The following is a 22740-nucleotide window of genomic DNA, read 5'->3' on the forward strand; positions in this document are numbered from 1 at the left end:
CTGTCATTTCACACTCTGTTTTATGTTACTGCTGGTCACACACGTATTGGGATATGGAGCGACAACACAGAACATGTCACAGCCCTGATGACTATGAGAAAAGCCGTGTTCATGACAAGCAGAGACTTCTACATTTTTTATGGAGGGCCACAAATGCAGAGGTTCAAAGCTTAGTGTCATACACACCTTCATGGCCCAAATCATCTTACATGTACACTCCCTGTATGTTTCCCTAAATGCATGCACCAATCATGTGGGAAAGCTGATCAGCCTGCAGGTAATTATGTTATGGCCAGCAATCCCCAACCACATGTGGATCTATTTGGGAGGAAGTTCCTGAGGTTCCTTGCATGCAGAAACTTCTGTAAGGAAGCTTTCAAGTGAGTCCAAGAGACATAAACAATAGCACTTCTTCATACAATGAACCATTACAGAATTTGGTGATGGTCGTCGGGGCTTACATGTTCTTCTTGAAGGGGACTGAATGCATTCCTAGAAGAGAAGCCTATCAATGGCTGCTACCTTGCAAGTTCATTTTATTCTACCAGTTGCTAGAGGAAGTCAGCAAGGCAGAGGACTGTTGCCTTCGTGCCCTGCTTGTGGGCTTCACGGACATAGCTAGCTAGTGTTGGAAACTGGGTCCTGAAAAAGAGCACTGCTCATATGTACGTAGTTTGGGTTGTGCAAAATTTGCTTTGTTTGTTGTGATGGGGATCAGGGCTTGGTTTCTTCTCCACATGAGCATCTGTTGTAAGTAGCTGATCCTCTCCTGCCCCTCCTATCTATATTCTTGCTTGCTTACTGACCAGAAGCAGGAGAAGGTGTTGCCACCTTTTGCCTGGGAACATGGAGGGCAACTGAGAGAGCAGTGGAAGGCACAGTGCAAAAGCACAGCTGATTTCCCCATGCAATATATTTATGAAGACCTTCTTGCTACTGAAATATATCATGGAAATGGCTTGGCTGTTCTCTGAGGCATCCATCAGGTGCTTAAGGATGCTGGTAAAGGCTCTGACAACTCAGTGGGACTCCTTTGACTTGCTAATAGGATAAAAATAAACCAAGGAGTGTAGCTAGAAGTCAGGTAGAATTCAAAAGGCTCTGGCTGGATCTTCTTTTTTAAAAAAAAATGTGATTTCCTTCTCTGAATGCCTTTTCTACCTAATCAAAACTAAAGATGGGGAGAGCCTATTCTATCTGTGGCGGACAATGTTACACTAAATAATTGCTTCCCCCAAAAAGAAACTAATACTAGCATTCACCAAAAAGAAATCCCTCGCAAAATTATTTCCAAATTATTATTTTTTACAGAAGCTATGTTATGTTTAGTCTTCCTCACAGTCTAGCTGTGAGGCATCCAGCTTAACGAAAATTTAGGATTAAATAATAAAACATACTGAACAGAAGTTAATCACTTTTAAGTATTACCCATTTCAGAGGAAGAGATTTAGGATGCAATCTTATGCAAATTTATCTGGGGGCAAATCCCATTGAATTTAATGTGATCTTTTCTGAATAGACATATATAAGAATTTTTTCAGTATATACTGGTATTAAATGTGAAAGAAAATGGCCGTACTTTGCACTTAAACTCATGTTTCAATATTAATTTCACATCTTCCACCCCAAATATTAGCTAGCTTCCCATGGCACCTCTAAATCGAGGCTATTCTAAAATTGCTCGCTATTTTCTGCTTTTATTTATTTTCTGCATTTATATTCCACCTTTCTGCCAAGGCACCCAAGGTGGTTTACAATTTTAAAAGGCTAAAACAGAAATGACACAAAGTGTAGAAGGCAGAGCCTTCTGAAGCCGACTGGAAGCTGATGGCACCAGCTCCACAGCCAGTCACACGTGTTTTAAGCAGCCTCAGGGAAGGTGGAAGAGAAGCTTTTTCTAACAGTTCCCTCAAGCTATTAATGATTCTTCTCAGGAAACGAGAGTGTGCGCTCCCTCGCCTAGGGAAGAATGAGTTTCAGCCCAAATTTGCTTCTGTGTAATGTCTATCTTGGAAAATAAATAGTAACTGCATTAGGATGTATTCTGAGCTATTTAGGAACATAGGGAGCTGCCTTTGACTAAGTCAGACTATTGGTCCATCAAGCTCAGTATTGTCAACACGGAGAGGCAATGGTTCTCCTGTGTTTAAGTCCGAAGTCCCTCCCAACCCTGCCTGGAGTTGCCAGGGACTGAACCTGAGACTTTTTGCAGCCTAGGTATGTGCTCTGCCAGTGAGCTATAGTTCTTTGTAAGCTTTCTTATCAACAGATCATTTCTCCTTTCCCATTAGCATGCAGGGCTAATGACATTATATGAGATGTGCCAGAGTTTCCTCCATCAGATAGCAAATAACTGCCACTACCAGCTCTTGAGGTACGCAGTGCAGATCCATCTATGCAATTTCACATGTGCTCATTTAAAAAATGCATTCCATATAGTTTCCTCATCTATCTATCTATCTATCTATCTATCTATCTATCTATCTATCTATCATCTATCTATCATCTATTTATTTGTAAACAAACAACAGCTCTGCATTAAAATTCGTACTTAAGCCCACATACACATTTAACTATCATTTTATCTCAGTGTATTTCATCCTAAAATAGACATTTTTGTGCATTTTGGTGCATGGACTTGTCCCAAAAGCTTCTGTGCAATTAACCTGCAAAGCAAGTTGCCTTGGGGCACCTGGTCTGCAGAATGTTGACTGTATGCGTGCATAATCTCCAGGGCCGGATTTAGGTTTGATGAGGCCCTAAGCTACTGAAGGTAATAGGGCCCTTTATATGTCCAGCTGTCAACAAGAAATTGTAGCTGGTTTTTTGTGTTGAATATATGCTACATGGTAATTTATGGCCCTAATAGGTATCAAAAGCCATTTGCACATAACAAATAGGAGCCTACACAACACAAAACACTGTCACCATATGTTGGTTTTATTTTATTTGTTTTTTATCTTATATTTTGGAAATGTACATCCAGGTTTCTTTTCCTTTAATTTTTTTGGGGGCCCCCAAGAGAGTGGGGCCCTAAGCTATAGCTTGTTTAGCTTATACATAAATCCGGCACTGAAAATCTCAGACTTCCTCTGAAAGAAAAGTTCATGAGAAACAGCACTTGATTCATTACATAGCTGGATGGAGACGTTTGTATACCGAATTAGGTAATTTCGCATTGAACATCACCATTTAGTCTCAGGGAGAGATTTTACCAGCTGTGCTATCCTTTCAAAAGTGGAAATATTATCGCCTGAACATAGGAAATGTCTACATGCAAACATATGCTCTATCACTGAGTCGGGCCCTGACAGGACAAGTTTAATGCCATTCCATCTGGTAATTGCAAGCAGAACATCTCCAGCAGTACATTACGAAAAGAGGACTAGTCACAAGGGAACCGTTCCATAATCGTCGGGGCCAAATCATGGCTACTCAGTGCATCATGGGATAGGTATCGAGGGCTTTCAAAATCACTTGAAGCAAGGACTTACTTTACCATAGGGGTGCCATGCTTCGTTAGTATGCAAATTACTTTGGGATACATACAGTAGAAATGTTAATCTCTATTTTCATGGAAGGGCAGTGTTGCAAGGAAAGCAGCATGCAGCTGATGTCAACATTGTCTAAATTGTGCTGAGCAGCTTATTCTCCAGTTTCAAGGCACTGAACTACAGAGCAGAGTGATGTTTTTGGCTTATTTGAAACAAAGCAACAAAACACAACAATGCCAGTTTCAAGTGCTGGTTTGAGAGTTCCCTCTTCCTAGCAAGACATTCTGGAGATTTTTCATTCTCATTTCAAAATGCAGAAAACCCTGTTTCGCAGGATTTCCTTGCTTCTGTTATACATGATTTTTCTTTCTCTCTTCTATTCTGACATCTCTCGTTCCCTTGGGCTGCTCTATTCCAGATTATTTGATTCCAAAATATTTTACCAAGTGACTTTCATCAATTATTCTAAGCCTACCTATTATTTCTATCCACAGGTAGCCCATTTCTTTTGCACATCAACCCTGTGAGGCAGGTGAGGTTGAGAGGCAGTGAGTGGCTCAAGGTTACCCAGTGACCTTCAGGGTCAAGTGGGGATGTGAGCCTTTGTCTCCCAGGTCCTGGTCTGATACTCAGAGTTCACACAATCACTTCAAAAATGCTAACTTGATATGACCTCCAAGTTTCCTTTTCACCATTTCAAGAACTTGTCTGAAGTGGGAACAAAATTGTAATTATAAAGTTCGTGGCCATACAGCATTAAAAAAATAGTAATACTCCTGATCTCAATTCTACCTGCCCTCCACAGCCCTCTTAATTATCATTAATTGCATACATTTATACCGTGCATTGCTCACTGTAAATGTGGGAATTAACGGAAGCGTTGAAGTTTGCAGGCAGTGGAACTTCAAAACAGCACAAGTTTCTTAACAGAAAAAAATAATAGAATAATCAGTGATAGACTTTGTCAAGTAACCAACAAACAACATCAGGGATTAAAACATGCAAAGGTGCGTATCAGGGTGGAGGGAGGAATTGGATGAATCAATGGCTATTATGTTAGGATTCCTACCAATATGTACAAAATGAGAGTTGTTAGTTTTGCTAAAGAAGAAAGGCAAATGTTTCACTCACTTTCACTAGTCTCATACTCCATTTCTACTTCTGTTTTTCCTCCTCTACTTCTGGTTCTTCTATGCTCTTTAAAACAAAACCAAGGATCGTTTTAATTTTAGGAGAATGGCAATTGCTCTAAACTAGAATATGACATTTTAAACAAAACAGCTAGTAACACACAAACATAGATATAATAATAATAAAATATATTTCATCATTGTGCTTAACAAACAACAAAAAGGTCATTGAACACATCTTTAATGCCACCTCTTCGATGTTTCTCTGGTTGGCATGCATATCCAAGGCAATGAAACCGCTCTGTCCATTCTAACTCATCAAATGTGACAGCGCTTTCTTCAAGTTACAAATCTATTTTCGAGTGCAGAGAGAATAGTTTCAACAGGAAAGAAGATACCTCCCCCGCCCCGGGGATAATGGCAATCTCCACAGTAGAAGATATAACCATCCATCATTTTGATTGCCAAGTCAGAGACTGTGCTCTTGGTCAGGTAAAGTCAAGGACTACTAAGGGCGGGCAGTTCTTGGAAAGAATACCTTCTATAGAAGCAAAATTTTCTTCGTAAATCTGGAGTAGGTACATAGGAATGCCTAGTTTCCTTATGTGTCGGTATTATTTGGGTAGAAATAATAGTGGTAGAAATCTGACAAAAAGACTACATTTTACCAACTTTGGGATCCCTTGCAGGTCTACAGTTCTACTTTGAGATGCCAGGGACTGAAGCCAGAAACCTTTTGCAAACAAAACATTTGTTATTCCACTGAGCAATGGCCCTTCCCCAATTCCATCCTCGACTGGCATGGTTTAGGGAAGTCATGTGAACAAACAAAAGCTTCATTGCACCAGCTGTAGCTGTGATGTTCTATCATGTTCTATCATGTTCTAATTACTTATTGTATGTAAGCTGTGTATTGCCATGGTCTCTGCCATACTAGTTTTGCAAACTTTGGGGGCACATTGAACAGTAGCTGGGAATAGCCAACTCAATAGTTTTGCAACCATAACATCTAATAAACTAATAAAACACACACAGCCCTTACTGTGCATAAACTTCTTTCTTTTCTTTTTAAAAAAATGAATCTATATGGTAATGAATATATACACGTCAAGCCAATCCAGTTATTCATCCCATGAAAAGAAAAATAAATGAGTAAAGGCTACTTGACCCTACTGCATCTTCTTTAAATTCCTGTTGCCTGAAATTGACATTATGTCAATTGGAGCTGCAGGGATCATGACTAATTTAGAAGCACGAATCATCTTGGACTCCCATCTTTAGCCTCTTGACTTTAAAAGGTCTGTCCTTGACATTTCAAAAAACAATCTTCTAAACAGAAAACACAGTGTATGACGGTGTACGTATTAAGGAAGTCTAAAATTGACTTGCCCTTCCTATTCTTGCTGGAAAATGAAATCTATACACAGCTGCTGCTGTTTCTTCTTCTTCTTTACAACAACATGTCCAAAGCTGCTCAAAATAAAACTGAAAATTTCAATAAAAGTATCTTAATAAGATGTAACATTTTATTACAAAGATTAGTAAGTGAGCATTGAGGTTCTACTTGGCTGCATGATAACCAATAGCCACTGACAGACCAATCCTCCATGAATTGTCTAACTCCCTCTTAAATCTATCTATGGTAAGTAAGTGCTTGGATTGGTGACAAAGGAAGTCCTATCATGAACACAGGAATTACAAAACCTTTTTTTCATATCAAGCATCGCTAGGACCCCTTACGACAGCACAGCTGTTGATTTGTCCACTTATTTAAAATTATTCTTTGTGATTTGGCACTTGCTCAGCTGAGAAGGTAAGTTCTAAAATAAACTCAAGTGCATTTGAGGCAACAGAAAAGTAGTATTAAGTAAAACAAGCAATTACATATTCCATTTTCCATTAACTAAAAAGTTATATGAGTCATTCTTGGCTTTCTTCCTTAGAGACACATTAGAGGGTAATTTAAATGAGCACGTTTTATTGGTTTTACTATACACAGATGCTACTGTTTCCACAATATGCATATTATTACATTATTGCACAAAGGATATTATACTTCTATCATTTTCAATATGGAGTGCACCTGCGGGACAGTAGCACTGATGGTATGGTTTCATGAGACCCCTGAATCTTATTAATAGAGGAAATATAGAAAAACTAAGATCATGGCCACTGGTCCCATCAACTCCTGGCAAATAGAAGGGGAAGAAATGGAGGCAGTGAGAGATTTTACTTTGTTGGTCTCCATGATCTCTGCAGATGGTGACAGCAGTCACGAAATTAAAAGATACCTGCTTCTTGGGAGAAAGGTGAAGACAGCATTTTAAAAAGCAGAGGCATCACCTTGCCGACAAAGGTCCGTATAGTTAAAGCTATGGTTTTCCCAGTAGTGATGTATGGAAGTGAAAGCTGGACCATAAAGAAGGCTGATCACCGAAGAATTGATGCTGAGGCTCCAATACTTTGGCCACCTCATGAGAAGAGAAGACTCCCTGGAAAAGACCCTGATGCTGGGAAAGATGGAGGGCACAAGGAGAAGGGGACGACAGAGAACGAGATGGCTGGACAGTATTCTCAAAGCTACTAACATGAGTTTGACCAAACTGTGGGAGGCAGTGGAAGACAGGAGTACCTGGCTTGCTCTGGTCCATGGGGTCACGAAGAGTCTGACATGACTAAACGACTAAACAACAGCAAGAGAAAATAGAGTAGGCTTATATTATCAAGGTAGAAAACAGGACAGGAAAAACAAATTATAGAGTGGGGCAGGGGAGGCCTGTGGTCCTCTAGATGTTGTCAGAACTGACTGTTGGCCATGCTGGCTGGGGTTGATAAAAAGTTGGACTCCAACCGAAGTCATCCAGACAGGTTGTCATCCCTGCCATATAGAATATCTAACTCTTCCATTTCTAGACATAAGCGAGCGTTCCAGATGTGCCTTTACCTCGTGTACTCTTAAATTACATTATGCCATGGCTACATACCCTTTTGCATTTGTGTCGGAAACTTCTAGTCCATTGTTGAATCTGTTGCAGCACAATCTTAACCATGTCTATTCAGAGACAAATCCTATTTAATTCAATGGGGCTTACTCGCAGGTAAGCCAACACAAAAGACAGAATCCAAGTTAAAAGGGGACTGAACACTCTTTTCCCTAGCAAGTTTATATATGTCACCAAGTTCACCTCCATTTCGCTTCAGAAGATCACCTGAAATGTTTCTTATATGCGTGGCAGCCATGTTTGTCCTTCATCGTATGCCCTGTTTGCATATGAATGAGTGCAACTGTGTCTAATTTTCACATGAAAAGGGGTATGTGGCTAAGGGAAGCTGAACTTATCCCTGCATCACCTCCATATATTACTTTAGTTGCTTCTCCCTGCCCCATTCCATCTCAGTTTGGTATTGGAACCTGCAGGGCTAGAGTAATGTGTGAATATTCAGATACATGCATATATGAGGAAAAACATGCATGGGATGTCATGAGACGTGGGGAACTTGGCAGAGAGAAAAGAGAAAAGAGTGCAACAATGCTGGTGGATTCAGCTCCACCTATGTGTTTCCTTCTGATGTTAGAAGTACACCCCCATCTCATATTAGACACGAACAGGGCAGACACGTAAACAGCAAACACATCTGCCTACAGGAGGTCCAGTTTTGCTTTTAATGAAAGTGGAGAGTGTTTGGTACAACAGATTTGAGGGGGGGATTTAAGATGAAGGGGAGCTTTGGAATCTCGCTTTTGTGAAGTTGATGGACTACATGGAACTGGCGGAAATGCCTGGCAGAATCCGAGACCAGGGAGAAGAGTCGGTGGAAGAAGATTGGAAAAAATTTAAAGACTATTTACAGAAACACTGTAAAATTAATGAATGTTAGAAGGATGCTGGAATGAAGTTATATGGCTTTAGCAGAAATGTTATAAAGAATTAAGTAAAAATAGATTGTTAATGGACTAAAGGGAAAAAAAGAGGTAAGATTGTGTTAAGATAAATTATAGGACAAAAACTGAGAAAGATGGAAAGGATTTGCTGAAATAGCTAACTGAATTGGAATACAAAAAAGGGAGGTGTGAGGAGGTCGTTGAAACAAGTAAATGAAAGATAAGATATGGAAATATTGGATGTGTTTTTAATTGCTTCTGTTTTTGTTTTGTTAAGATAAGTAGTGTTTTTGCTTTTCTTGTATTGTATTGTATTGTATTGTATTGTTCTGTTTTCATAGAATCATAGAATCATAGAGTTGGAAGAGAACCACAAGGGCCATCGAGTCCAACCCCCTGCCAAGCAGGAGGGGAACTGGCTAAAGATTCTGAAAGGCTGAGCTTAAACACAAATGCTCCTCATTATGGTGTCAAAGCCTCACACAGAAGCTCCACACTGGGGACCCCAAGAGGATATGAACCCATCCTTCCTATCCCACCAGGCTGCTTTTCCCTCTAGCCCAAGCTGACCAGTGAGCTCAGAGCAGACTAGGCCAACTGGCCGTAGCTCTCCAAGGCCAACTCAAACCCTTGGACTCAGGTGTGGAAAATCTTGCTGAACTGCAATACCCATCCCTCTTGGCCCTCCTGGCAGTGGTTGGTGGCAGTTCTGGTTCAGCAACATCTGGGCAGAGGTTCCTCACACCTGCTTTGCATGGACACGCCAGGGATGGATCCTGAGATCTTCTGCCCGCAAAGCAGCCCCAGACCCTGGCGATAGGAGTGTTTGTTTAACTCTTTTTTTTTCTTTTTGTAATCTTTAAACTCTTAATATTTTTTTTTTAAAAAAAGGAATCTCGCTATTGCAGGCTATTTTTGTTGTTTCTTGCACCATTCAAGTCTGTACATCAATCCTGCTCCTCTCACTTGTCCCTAACCCCCTAAGCACTCGCTGCACCCCACATTGTGAAACAGTGCTAATGAAACTGGGATACAGAGGAAGCTTGGGTACTGTGGGGATTTTTGTTATGAATCTACAATAGTCGTTCTGCACCAGCACGGCCACATTCAACACAGAAGCAGTCCAACTGCCGATGCTTGCTGACAGCAGCTGTTCCTTTCAGTGCCAACCATCACCAAAAAGTAAAACATTAGAGTCTTTGTCAGGCTATGGCTTGCTTACGTTCAATTCTGAACACTATCTTATTTTTGTTTGTTGCTTTACTGTATGTGTATGGTTGGCTCACAGAACAATAACTAAGATGTGGTGCAGAAATACAAAATATAATAATTAAAATGATATATCCTGATAGTGACAGCAGTCACGATATTAAAAGACGCCTGCTCCTTGGGAGAAAGGCGATAGCAAACCTAGACAGCATCTTAAAAAGCAGAGACATCACCTTGCCAACAAAGGTCCGTATAGTTAAAGCTATGGTTTTCCCAGTAGTGATGTATGGAAGTGAGAGCTGGACCATAAAGAAGGCTGATCACCGAAGAATTGATGCCTTTGAATTATGGTGCTGGAGGAGACTCTTGAGAGTCCCATGGACTGCAAGAAGATCAAACGTATCCATTCTGAAGGAAATCAGCCCTCAGTGCTCACTGGAAGGACAGATCCTGAAGCTGAGGCTCCAATACTTTGGCCACCTCATGAGAAAATAAGACTCCCTGGAAAAGACCCTGATGTTGGGAAAGATGGAGGACACAAGGAGAAGGGGACGACAGAGGACGAGATGGTTGGGCAGTGTTCTCGAAGCTACCAGCATGAGTTTGACCAAACTGCGGGAGGCAGTGGAAGACAGGAGTGCCTGGCGTGCTCTGGTCTATGGGGTCACGAAGAGTTGGACACGACTAAACGACTAAACAACAACAAAAAAATCCTGATAGTGTTGGCAAATGTTAATCCAGTCACAAGGCACCTTGGCGAATCATTTTCAAAATGTGTGCTGCCTTGAATTATTCCTTTTTTTCTAAGTAATAAGCAGAAGCTGAGCTAGCTCTGGCTACCTTTGCATGCAGTCACAACTCGGAGAAAAGCAGCCAGCAGTCATCTTTGAATGTGTTCATATAAATATGCAGACAGTATTGCTCTTTCTGTATCCATGAACTTGTTGGGTAGTGGTGTGAAAAGATCAGACAATCCAGCCTGTGGATTTGTGTACATGCTTATGATTAAAATATGGGTCTGAGTGAGTCAGCTTCTGTTTTGCTAAGATCCAGAACACTGGCAAAATCTACAGGGGCATCAGATCCCAATGTAGATCTTCACTCAACTCTTCTTCCCTAGCTAGAAACCTCTGTGGTTTGCCTCAGATGCCAAAATGTCTTGGACTGGCCCTGTCTACTGGTTTAACTGATGTTGTTTCTAAATGAGAATGGTAATGGTGAAAGACATTATTGAGAGTAGGATTCAGAGGTGGAGATGCCATTAGTACATAGCTTCAAATTTATCTCTGAAGGCCTGCGGCCTATACTTGAATAAAGCCCATAAGTTCTTATTTTAGATACTAAGGGCTTCCACTACTGTAGTTAGATGTTTGAGACTGAGTCTTCTTTGAGTTCCACCTTGCTAATGGGATAAAACGCCTTGACAGCACTCAGAATCTGGCTACTACTCTTTCCAGAAATCACCACTTGCCACTTAAAGGTCCTTACCATTAATCTGATACTCCCCTTTCTTACTTCCTGCAGCACAATAGCCACAGACTTCTTCTGGGGCAACCCAGTCAGATGAGCAGGGTACAAATAAAAAAAATACATTATTTTCCTTCCAAGTCCCCTTCAGTCTTCCTTTCTCACATGTCCATATCTCCACACCACACTTAAACATCTTGCCTGGCAGATGTTGGACTACAACTCCCATAAGCCCCAGCCTGTATGGCAAGTGGTCAAGGATATGGGAATTGTAGTTCAGGAGTACCTGGAGGCCACCCTTTCTTTACAGTCTTAACTCTTTTCATATCCTGACCTACACTCTCCAGTGTACTCCTTCACAGAATATCAAGAGATTGGGCTGAAATCTCACCTTTACCCAGTGGGAACAGGGTGTGAGTGAGGAAGTGCTGTGGTTCCTCCGGAGGAGGGCTTCCCTTTCCTCTTGGAGGGTTACTTCCCCAAGTTCCTGTCTTGGGTTCACACACGTAAAGGTAAAGGGACCCCTGACCATTAGGTCCAGTTGTGACCGACTCTGGGGTTGTGGCGCTCATCTCGCTTTATTGGCCGAGGGAGCCAGTGTACAGCTTTTGGGTCATGTGGCCAGCATGACTAAGCCGCTTCTGGCGAACTAGAGCAGCGCACGGAAATGCCGTTTACCTTCCCGCCAGAGCGGTACCTATTTATCTACTTGCACTTTGACATGCTTTTGAACTGCTAGGTTGGCAGGAGCAGGGATCGAGCAACGGGACATGTTCGCACATGTATCTCCTCAGAAATTCAAGGTCCCCTGCAAGTGGCTTCCACTGATAACAAGGATAGGTCTGGGGCGAAAAGGTCTCGGTGGTGCATAGCCCCAACAACCCTTCCAGCTTAGTAACCTGTTGAAGTGGATGGGAGAGTCATTCTCACTGGCCAAATTACTCAGCCTATTCAACAACCTGAGGACACAGGTTGTGTGTGTGTGTGAAAGAGAGAGAGAGAGAGAGACAGACAGACAGACAGACAGACAGACAGACCAGGAATCTATGGTGGACCAGGGATCACTTTCAGACACTCTTCCCCCCGACCTAAGGAGGTTGAAATTGTTTGGGGAAAGCTGGAAGTGAACTCTACTCAGACCACACTGTTTGCATCAGAGGTTTTTTGGCCTATTCTGATCAAGGCTTGCAGAGAGCTTCAGCGGGTGGGGGGTGGGCTTTTTGTCCTTATAAATACAGGTAACCTCTTAACAGGCTGCTTTCCATGGCCCAATCCTGTCACCAAGGTCACCTTTGCAGAGTCCTATTTTGCATCCCGCTGACATTGATTCATGTTGCCAGATGGCAAAAGATGAAGCACAATCATTCAACACAATGTCTGACCTACTTACATGCCTAACAATCTGCTGCCTCATGCTTGGTAAAAGTGTCAACGCTGTTGAATAAAAATGCAACTTGTTTTCTTAGTTAGCTTAGAGGTAGTGGGCACATTTTGCATTCTGAATGGAAGTGTTCCAGCAGTACAAATATGATAATTCCAACAGTTTTCTCTTGTCTTTCTTTTCTTTTAAAAAAATATTATTCAAGGGCATAAAAACACATGGCAAAGTGATGCTCCCTCATTCCTCAAGGGACGTCCTTTCAAAAGGAATCGCAAGTCAACCTTTCTGTAAAAGATGTTAATTGTGAAGTTCCTAGATTAGACCTGTTGGTGCTTTTAACATTCTAAAGCAGAAGTCTGAAAGCTCAAGGTTGCTGCATATTTGTAAGATGACAGAAAGACAAATATACATCTGTCAGCATGCATGTTCTGAATTGGCTGTCAATAACAATGATATTTCTAAAGAAGCATAGCATAGTCACTCCAAGGAACTCAGATGTAGCATCCAGGTATTGCAAAGTCCCAAGAGGTTGTAAATGATGAGGCAAGCCTGCCCAACCTATAGGGAAGGGCAGTGTAGCACATCCTTTGTCTGCCAAGGGTCCTAAATTCAATTCTCATAGGACCTCTTTCTGTGACCCTACAGAGTTGCTGTCAACCAGACTAGAGAGTTGGATGGTTTTGTTGATACAGGGAAACTTCCTATGTCCAAGCCAAACACCAGACAGGCATGTTTGTAAGGATCCATAAGGATCTTGACAAATCAATGCTTCTTTGCTTCCTGTCGGATGCTAAAAAATGGTAGAGCAGTGTGCACCACCACACCCTTGCTGCGCCACCATGTGCAGGTGGTGGGGTTGCATTCAGTTATATGATCATACAATTACTGAGGATGGTGTTGTTCATTTGAATGGCAGGAAACATTTCCTATTAACCCAAGCAAAACTCCTTTCTCTGTCATGGTGCAAACTAGACAAATAGTCCTATGTTTGGAAGGGCGAAATAGTTTCCCTAAACTATAAAAGTGGATTCAAACAGCTCTTGCCTACAGTTGGTTTTGTGCCAATTTTGCAACATGTGAAAAAGAAATCTTTCCTTTTGCTTCACGGTGGATGGATTTTGCTTTTCAGTATTTTTCAGTGCTCTCTGATGGGAAAATAGTGTGTTTATTTTATCAAACAGGGGGTGGTGGGAGGGAGGGAGGGAGGGAGGGAGATATGCCATTCTTGATAAAACTTCAGACAAAATGTCAGCAGCAAAGAGGAAAGCATGATTGAAGAGTAACTAATTAAGGAAGAGAATGACAAACAAATCAAAATGTTTTGTATGTATGTGCTAAAGCCACTAATTTCCTCCCCCATTCAACTTAGCAACTAATTATCGTTGTCAAAAAAAGCTCACATCACTTCAGCAAATCCGTTTTCAAAAAGATGACTGCATGATGGAAGCTCCAACATAAAATTGTGGGTAGATTGGGGTGGGGGTGGGGAGTCTGAACTGGAGGTGACAATTCAGAAAGTGTGAAATTTACTCCAGAAGCAGTGCTCAAATACAACCCTTCGTTTGCCAAAAAGCACTTGCCAATGATAAGATGCCATTGGGCAGAACACTGTGGATATCTTCCTTTAAAATGGTGGCTCCATGTAGGCATACTTTAAGAATCTGATCTTTTATAATTCCAGTATAAACTGACCTCCTTTGCACTAATCTGTAGATTGGCACCTCATTATGCACCAGCTTTTGCAGTCCCCAATCATTTTGATGCTTCAAAAGTGCATAAAATATGTTAACAAGCGTGCTATTTTGAAAGGAAATAAATTTGAGAACACATTTCAAAAGAAAATAAATTTCAAATATATACACACATACAATTTAAATGCAAATTCCGATGCAGATTTAAACAAAACTGAATGTATTCGTGAGTGAATACTAGAAACAGAATAATGTTGGATAGAAACCCCTCATTCTGAGGGACAATTCACCCCCATGAAAAGGTGGACGTTCCAGAAATTTCCATGATGTATTTGAGGAGGGTTTGGAAAAGCCTTTTCCCCATTTTAAACTTTGAAAATGGTCTCACTCATGCCTCGAAGATGCTTGAAGACCACAGGAACCTCTTAACTTGGCCATATGGCCTGCAGAGGCAGGTCAGAATGCCAATGGGTTGTCTATTTTCATGCCTCCTGCAAATGATACTGCTGACTCAGATATTGACCCCTGGCTGACTTTGACAATGTCCTTGCCTCTGGTTCCTCTGTTTGCCCGCTCAGAAACTTTCTCCATGTATTCACCTGCCTCTGGACCCTCGGATCTTGGAATTTGAGCTTGCCCATCTTAGACTACACCCCTGTCCTCGACTCATCCCAGAATGGCAGCTCAGGGTAGAATCATAGAATCATAGAGTTGGAAGAGACCACAAGGGCCATCGAGTCCAACCCCCTGCCAAGCAGGAAACACCATCAGAGCACTCCTGACATATGGTTGTCAAGCCTCTGCTTAAAGACCTTCAAAGAAGGAGACTCCACCACACTCCTTGGCAGCAAATTCCACTGTCGAACAGCTCTTACTGTCAGGAAGTTCTTCCTAATGTTTAGGGTAGATTCTTTTGAGGCCTGACTCACTGTTTTCAAGGTGGTCTGAATCACTGGCTAGTTGTGATACATCTTAAGTTGAGAAGAGAGTCCTAATTGCCCAATATGCAGAAATTATGAGTGGGAAAACAGCCTGTGTGGAAAGGATTTAGCATCCTCTTCAGCCTTTCAACTGTGATCAAATTCGGAGTCTCTCCTGGCTACGTTAAAGTGAAAATAAAAACAGTCAGAAGGCCTCCACATCATCTAGTTGGGCCTCAACAACGCTACATACACACATATGCCCAAGTTAAGAAATCACTGGAAGCTATTAGCACATTCTACTCCAAGATATAAGCATGAAAAGCAAGAATTAAGCTCACTGTCTCTCTTTTGCCTAATGCTACAGTAAAATCAATGTGCTAATCTACCTCCTGAAGGCTCTACACCACTCTAGTAATTAGCCTTTTCATAATTTCTTTCACCTGAAGAGGGAAAATTCAGATTCTTTTCATATAGAGACAGATGTTACAAATGACAGGACATACAAATTAGGAAGAAGGTGGAAAGGAAACAAAAAACATGTTCAAAGCCTAGAGGCCATGTGAAGAGAGGTGGAACTTGCTCCTCCTGGGTTTTGTGAAGGACAATATAATTAATTGGTTCAAAAAAGGGGTCAGGCAAGTTAATGTGTGGTAGATTTATCAGCATGCATTAACCAAGAGGGCAAAGGAATGCATTATTCTCCACCATGTGCCTAGATCTCTTTACGGACAAAAGTTAGACATGAACGACTTGGGGGAAACAACAAGAAAATAGGACCATTCTCCTCACTTAATATGACTTTAAAAAACTTTGTTACTTGTGGAAATTCTTTTAATAAAAAACATTTTTTTTAAAAAAGACACAAAGTACCCTTGGGATATGTCCTCTTCTTTTCTGCTGGATCTTTTGGACCAGCAGAGCAATTAACTGGCACCTTTACAGTGCCTGAGAATGGGATAACTTAAATTTGAGACAATGGAAGAGCAAGAAACAGAGTTTTAAAACACCCTGTCTGGTCTGGGATACAAGAACACTTGTATTTGTTGTCAGCGTGGACATGGCAGTCTCTTCCCAGCTTTAAGGGGACAGCACCTATGAAAGGGTATACTGGGCAATTTCACTCTCCTTCAATGAAGTAGCATCAGAATGAGGTCACAATGGCCAGTCACTTTTCTTCAGAAACGAAGCATCAACATGAGGTCACAATGGCTAGTCACTTTTCTTCAGATACGAAGCATCAGCATGAGGTCACAATAGCCAGAGTCTCTCCTTCAAGTGGGCAGTTTGGGAGCACATTGGTCAGACAAGTGGTGGTCACACAACTCTTCCTCTTTCATGGAGGCAGGTAGAAGCAAGAATCTGGTGAGTACAGGCTCCTTCTTAAGAGCAGTGAGCACATACAGGATGCTGTAGGCACAGCCTCTCTCTCTGACTGAGGTGGACAGTAGCCATAGGTGTGCAAAATGGCCACACTGAATTGAACAGCAACATGTGGGCAGAGAAGCAGCAAGCAAAGTATTTAACTCAGAGGCTCCATGATCACTGCAGATGGTGACAGCAGTCACAAAATTAAAAGACGCCTGCTCCTTGGGAGAAAGGCGATGGCAAACCTAGACAGCATCTTAAAAAGCAGAGACATCACCTTGCCAACAAAGGTCCATGTAGTTAAAGCCATGGTTTTCCCAGTAGTGATGTATGGAAGTGAGAGCTGGACCACAAAGAAGGCTGATCGCCAAAGAATTGATGCTTTTGAATTCTGGTGCTGGAGGAGACTCTTGAGAGTCCCACGGACTGCAAGAAGATCAAACCTCTCCATTCTGAAGGAAATCAGCCCTGAGTGCTCACTGGAAGGACAGATCCTGAAGCTGAGGCTCCAATACTTTGGCCACCTCATGAGAAGAGAAGACTCCCTGGAAAAGACCCTGATGCTGGGAAAGATGGAGGGCACAAGGAGAAGGGGACGACAGAGGACGAGATGGTTGGGCAGTGTTCTCAAAGCTACCAGCATGAGTTTGACCAAACTGCGGGAGGCAGTGGAAGACAGGAGTGCCTGGTGTGCTCTGGTCCATGGGGTCACGAAGAGTCGGATACGACTAAACGACTAAACAACAACAAGGCTTGCTAAGATGTATAAGACTGAATCAGATAAGTGCTGGAGATGCAAAGAGGTAGAGGGAACGTTCTTTCAAATGTGGTGGACTTGTAAAAGGGTAAAAGAGTACTGGGAAATGATCCATAATGAATTGAAAAAAATGTTTAAAAGTACTTTCCAACCCCCCCCCCAGTCCTTTCTGTTGGGGATAATTCAGACTGAAATTCCCAGGTGTCAAAAAAGGTTATTTATGTATACCACTACTGTGGCCCATGTTTTGTTAAGCCAAAATTGGAAAGTGAGCGAGGTCCCAACCAAAGAAGAATGGCAACTTAAGCTGACAGAATATGTGCAGCTTGCAGACTTAACATATAGAATAAAAGAACAAGAAGAATATACATTTAGAGAAGATTGGAAAATGTTTGTTGAATTTATAGGAAATAACTGTGTACAGCTGAAAAAGCCAGCAACATTAAGGTAAATTCAACAGTGTAATTAAGTTATGATGGAATAATGGACTACTGAATGGTACAGTTTCTGTAAAATATGCAGGGATTTATGATATGTAAAATGAACCATGGAAAGAGAAAATGGGAAGTCACTGATATTTGAAGGATGTGAAAAGGAATACTTTAAATTGCAAAACAGAAAATTTAATTAAAATTATAAACAAAAGGAGGAAGAGGAGGAGGAGGAGGAGGAGGAGGAAAGTTGGCAAACAGATACTCCAGGTACTAAAATGGTCTACTGATAGCAAGTACCCCAGTGTAATTTAAAGGCAAAGAGACATTTCGCAGTAGTTTTTTTTCTTTTCTTTTCTTAAAAAAATAATTAAGGTATATGTACTTCTTTCCTTAAAAAGCAAATGATTATATACAGTTTTGAGGATGTGGAAGAAATGGCTGACTTCTGTATGGAGCTCCACTTAAAGTCTGTCTGGTTTGCGAGTAGGGTGGCTAGTTGCAGACGATTACAGGTTCCCAATCCCATTAATGCATGTGTAGAAGAAAGAATTTCAGCAAGTATCACTTGCAGCAGGTATAGCTTGTCACGCAAACGATGCCTTGCCGAAATGCACTACTAAAAGTGCAGGATCCCAGTCCTGTCTGCCATCTGGCCACCATCTTTACAGGTGCTCATATTGCTTGGCATTCTGACAGCCAGGCTACACACTTTAACTGCATAGTTTTCTCTTGAGCTCAGAGGTTTTTAAATTTCACACATGGCCAGTGTAGGGCCCTGATTCAGATGAGGACCCTAACATTGGGTTGCTGGTAAAGGGGCCTTAAGCTACACACCCCTCTGCAGTGGTCCCAATCCAGATTCCTGTCTTGCCTGCAATTTGAATCGCAAAAAAGGGTCCCTTTCAATGGGATCCAGGATGGGGCCACATCAGGGCCTGAGGGTTAAAAACCTAGCAAATATAATAGGTGCCTGATCCAAACTGGGGGCCCTTGCCCTTGTAAGTTGGGGGGGGGAGGGAAGAAACAGGCGGAACTATGCAGCTAAGGTTACACGTGGTTTGGCAATAAATATTTCTGGCTTGCAAGTGCTCAGCTAGTTCCCCTAAGCAAGCACACATATACCAAGGTAGAGTCAGTGCACATGATGTCCCCATGGAGGAGACCCAATGCCCCTTCTCAAAAAGCTTATTAACGGGGGAAATTGTTTTTTCCCCTTGTGTGAAAGCTACATAAAGCCTTGCACTGTCAAGAGAATAATCAGTAAGTCTCCAGAGTCAGAAAACCATTTGAAATCATCCCGAGAGATGTCTCAGAACAGGATGAGGACAGCAGAGTTAATACGGTAGGAAAAAAGCAATGTATCTTTTGCAGGCAATATGTTGTGTGGTGAGGCCCCGTGACCACTCTGTACCCTATGGGGCAAATAACTAGACAATACACGGTATATTAGTTTGGGATCAAATAAGGCCACAACTTTATTGGTTACAGATGTGAAGGTTTGGCCATAAGCATTGAGGTAAGTAACTGTATATGTCACTCCCACCTGTCCACTGGGAGTCTTTCTAAAGGTGAAACCAGTGGGGGGGACTATGACCTACATCATATTGGGGCACCCCCTAGGCGGTCCCTGTGGGAGGAGTGGTATGGTTCTAGCCCCCATCTGGGCATTGGACAGGAGCTACTCCTCCTGGATCCTTTTAACACGTGGTGGGGCAGGCAGAGGCTGCAACTGACCAAGACTAGGCTTACCCAATGCCTATGCACCTTACAAAGTTGTGATTGCTATGAGGTATGCGAAAACCCAAATGGCGGTGCTAATTTGCCAGATGGGAAAAATTCTTGCCCAATCCCTCAATCCAGAACAACAAACAGCTGTGCTGCAAACTCGACACAACAAACAACACAAGCAACATGATGACCAGTATACTAGATAGCACTGCAATTCTTATTGCATAATATACATAATTTAGTACAACAAAACAGAAACAAAATGTGTACAGTTGTAAATTCTCTAATATATTTGAAATCAAATGAACACATGTCTGTCAATCTTTGAAAGTCTGTAGAAGTATAATAAGTCTATAGTTGAAACAAAGTAATGTAACATGGATATGGTCATATCCTTATGACCACTGCTCCTTGTGCATTTTTCTAATCTATGGGTTGTGCTGAAGAAGTGTCCAGCGAAACAGTAAGATTATTCGGGATCACTGTCCTATGTTGTTATTCACTGACTACTTTGGCACCATGAATGCCTAAAAAGTTTTACCGCTTAGCCCACAGGATAGCATCTATTACTTTGTTTTAACTATAGACTTATTATACTTCTACGGACTTTCAAAGATTGTCAGACGTGTGTTCATTTGATTTCAAATATATTAGAGAATTTACAAGTGTACACATTTTGTTTTTGTTTTTGTTGTACTAAATTATGTATATTATGCAATAAGCATTGCAGTGCTATCTAGTATACTGGTCTTCGTGTTGCTTGTGTTGTTTGTTGCAATCCCTCAATCTGGCGACCAACAATGTCCATAGCAAGGTTGTACCATCGGCAAATAACCTTAATCTGAGGGAGGGTGGGTGGGACAACCGGCGCAGCATACAAGAGGCCAAAAGGCTCAGAAGGCCAGTTATTCAACCTTGCCCTGGGCACAGGATCATGCGCTGCTACTGGTCAGATGGTCCCACGCCCAGGGAATGCCCTCTGCAATAGGCCGGTTTTCAGAGGAGGCCTGGGGCTTGCCTGCAAAACCATGTGCCCAAGAAGGGCAAACAGACCTATCAAACCAGGACAAAGGCAGTTGTCATCACTGCAGATTTCATTCCATTCAGTAATGGAAACACTTTATTGAAGCATTTCATTTTGCTGAAGGCTTTTAAGTTTTTAGCTAAACGAAACAAAAATAAAGACAAATGAAATAAACCATGATATGCCAAATGCATATAAATTTTATAGTGAGATGTTAGTTTGGTGATGATCACTGATGTATAACATCTCAGTGTATTTTATATTTCTTTAAAAATACCGTATTTTTCGCTCTATAACACTCACCCGACCATAACACGCACGTAGTTTTTAGAGGAGGAAAATCCGTAGGCATGCCACCCGTAGGCATTCCCTCCGTAACACGCACAGTCATTTCCCCTTACTTTTTAGGAGGAAAAAAGTGAGTGTTATGGTGCAAAAAATACGGTAACAATCATGGTCACGTGCCGTAAGTTTTATGTATCCTCTTCATTACAAAAAACTGTCTTTTTAAAAACTTCTTGCCAGGGGCTATTAAAGAGGCTGTGATAATGTGAATTTAGGAGGTAATTAACTGCTGTATATGTAATTTTGAGCAATAGTTCCTTTTCGCCAGAGGGGTTTTGTGCTACTGGGGCTTCATACACACAATACCTTTAAAGAACGTTTGAAGCAAACATTTATTCCCTCAAAGAATTCCGGGCCCTGCAGTCTACCCTTCCCAGAGTTGGAATCCCCATCAACTGGAATTCTTTGGAGGGAAAGAATGTGCTTTTAAAGAATAGGGTGTAAACAGCTTCAATTTGCATTTTTCTCAGTGTCACTGTTAGTATTAAGGGATTCAGCTGCTGGCTGGTTGGAGGCACCTTTCATAGGCTGAATGCTAGAGTCAGCAGAGCCAATAGGGGACTTTAGTCTGGCTGGAAGAGATAGCTGTTGCTCATAGGGAAGGAATAGAGCATCATGCTCAATAGCTCACCATTTAGGCCTTTTCTTCCACACTAAGGCTTTCATGTGCACCTGGATTCCTATTTCCCTGTGTGTATTTGCATGTTCAGACCCAGAGACACCCCCCCTTAAATAAAGATGCATTTGACTGAAATTTTAGTTTTGGTTTTTGGCAGAATTTAGGCCACAAATTTATTGATTACAGAAAAGTGAGTGGTTGCGTAGCCTCTGGTTCGACTAGCTCCCTACACCCTTGCAGGTAGCGCTGACCCAAGGCTCCAGCATAGGTCAGCCAAGGGTGAACACCTGAGGCAAGTGAAAAGCCTGGGAACAGACTCTGTTCACTCCCCAGATGCTCCCCTGGACACAGGCATGGGCACAACCCCCTTTCGGGGGTTGACCAAACCATGTTGAGTCCCTGGATTCCTTTAACGGAATACCCTTCACATAGGGATGGCGAGACCGTTCTCCCATCCCTATCACATGAACCAGTGCCTATCTGCAACCTTACAAGTTGTGAGGGTTTGCTACACAGCAGGCGAAAACCAAATGGCAACAGCCAATCAGCCAAGTGGGAAAATTCCTGCCATGCCCCTGTCCCAACGACAGATGACACATGACAGCATAGCAAGGTCAATCGCAAAATGCCCTAAAATTAGGGAGAAGTGGGCGGGTGTTCCGATGCATGAGCTGAAAGAGGAAGCTCTGGGACACGTGCATGGGTTTATATAGGTCTCTGGATCCGTTTACTCTGCACCCATTGGCCAGATTACACCCAGCAATGAGGGACCTACCAATTGGGTGTTGTGGCTATCCAATAGACCCACCCACAACCAGGAGGTCAGTCTCCAGGTCTCACCGCAACACATGCCCTCTTTTAGGGAGGACACGATTTGTGAGCACTTCCAGTTTAATGCTTCATAAATCTATCTCAAAGTTTCCCATCCAACCAAGTGGCAAGTGCTTGATGGGATGTATTTGAGCTGTGGGATGTAGGCCCTTCCCCTCAATTAGTACTCACCATAATTTCTGGAAACATGAGGGCTGTTGTGCGCATGTACAGTGGTACCTCAGGTTACAAACACCCTGGGTTACAAACACTTTGGGTTACAGACTCCGCTAACCCGGAAGTAGTACCTTGGGTTAAGAACTTTACCTCAGAATGAGAACAGAAATCGTGTGGCGAAGGTGTGGCGGCAGCAGGAGGCCCCATTAGCTAAAGTGGTACCTCAGGTTAAGAATGGTTTCAGGTTAAGAACGGACCTCCGGAACGAATTAAGTTCATAACCAGAGGTATCACTGTAAGTGA

General features: G+C 42.1%; 1 protein-coding gene across 2 annotated transcripts in view; it reads right to left on the reverse strand.

The window, feature by feature from the left end:
• The window catches only part of PLCB1 (phospholipase C beta 1), a 458785-nt gene that overhangs the window by 19784 nt on the left and 416261 nt on the right, over positions 1 to 22740 (reverse strand). Inside the window, exon 32 of one of the 2 annotated variants that reach the window (XM_053380656.1) lies at positions 4626 to 4691. The exons of the other annotated variant lie outside the window; for it this stretch is intronic. Within the exon in view, the coding sequence (XP_053236631.1) occupies positions 4650 to 4691 (42 nt within the window). The 3' untranslated portion in view covers positions 4626 to 4649. The remainder of the gene's footprint in view (positions 1 to 4625; positions 4692 to 22740) is intronic. 2 annotated transcript variants of the gene reach the window in all.

The sequence above is a fragment of the Podarcis raffonei genome, chromosome 3, assembly GCF_027172205.1.
Source record: "Podarcis raffonei isolate rPodRaf1 chromosome 3, rPodRaf1.pri, whole genome shotgun sequence".
NCBI lineage: Eukaryota > Metazoa > Chordata > Lepidosauria > Squamata > Lacertidae > Podarcis > Podarcis raffonei.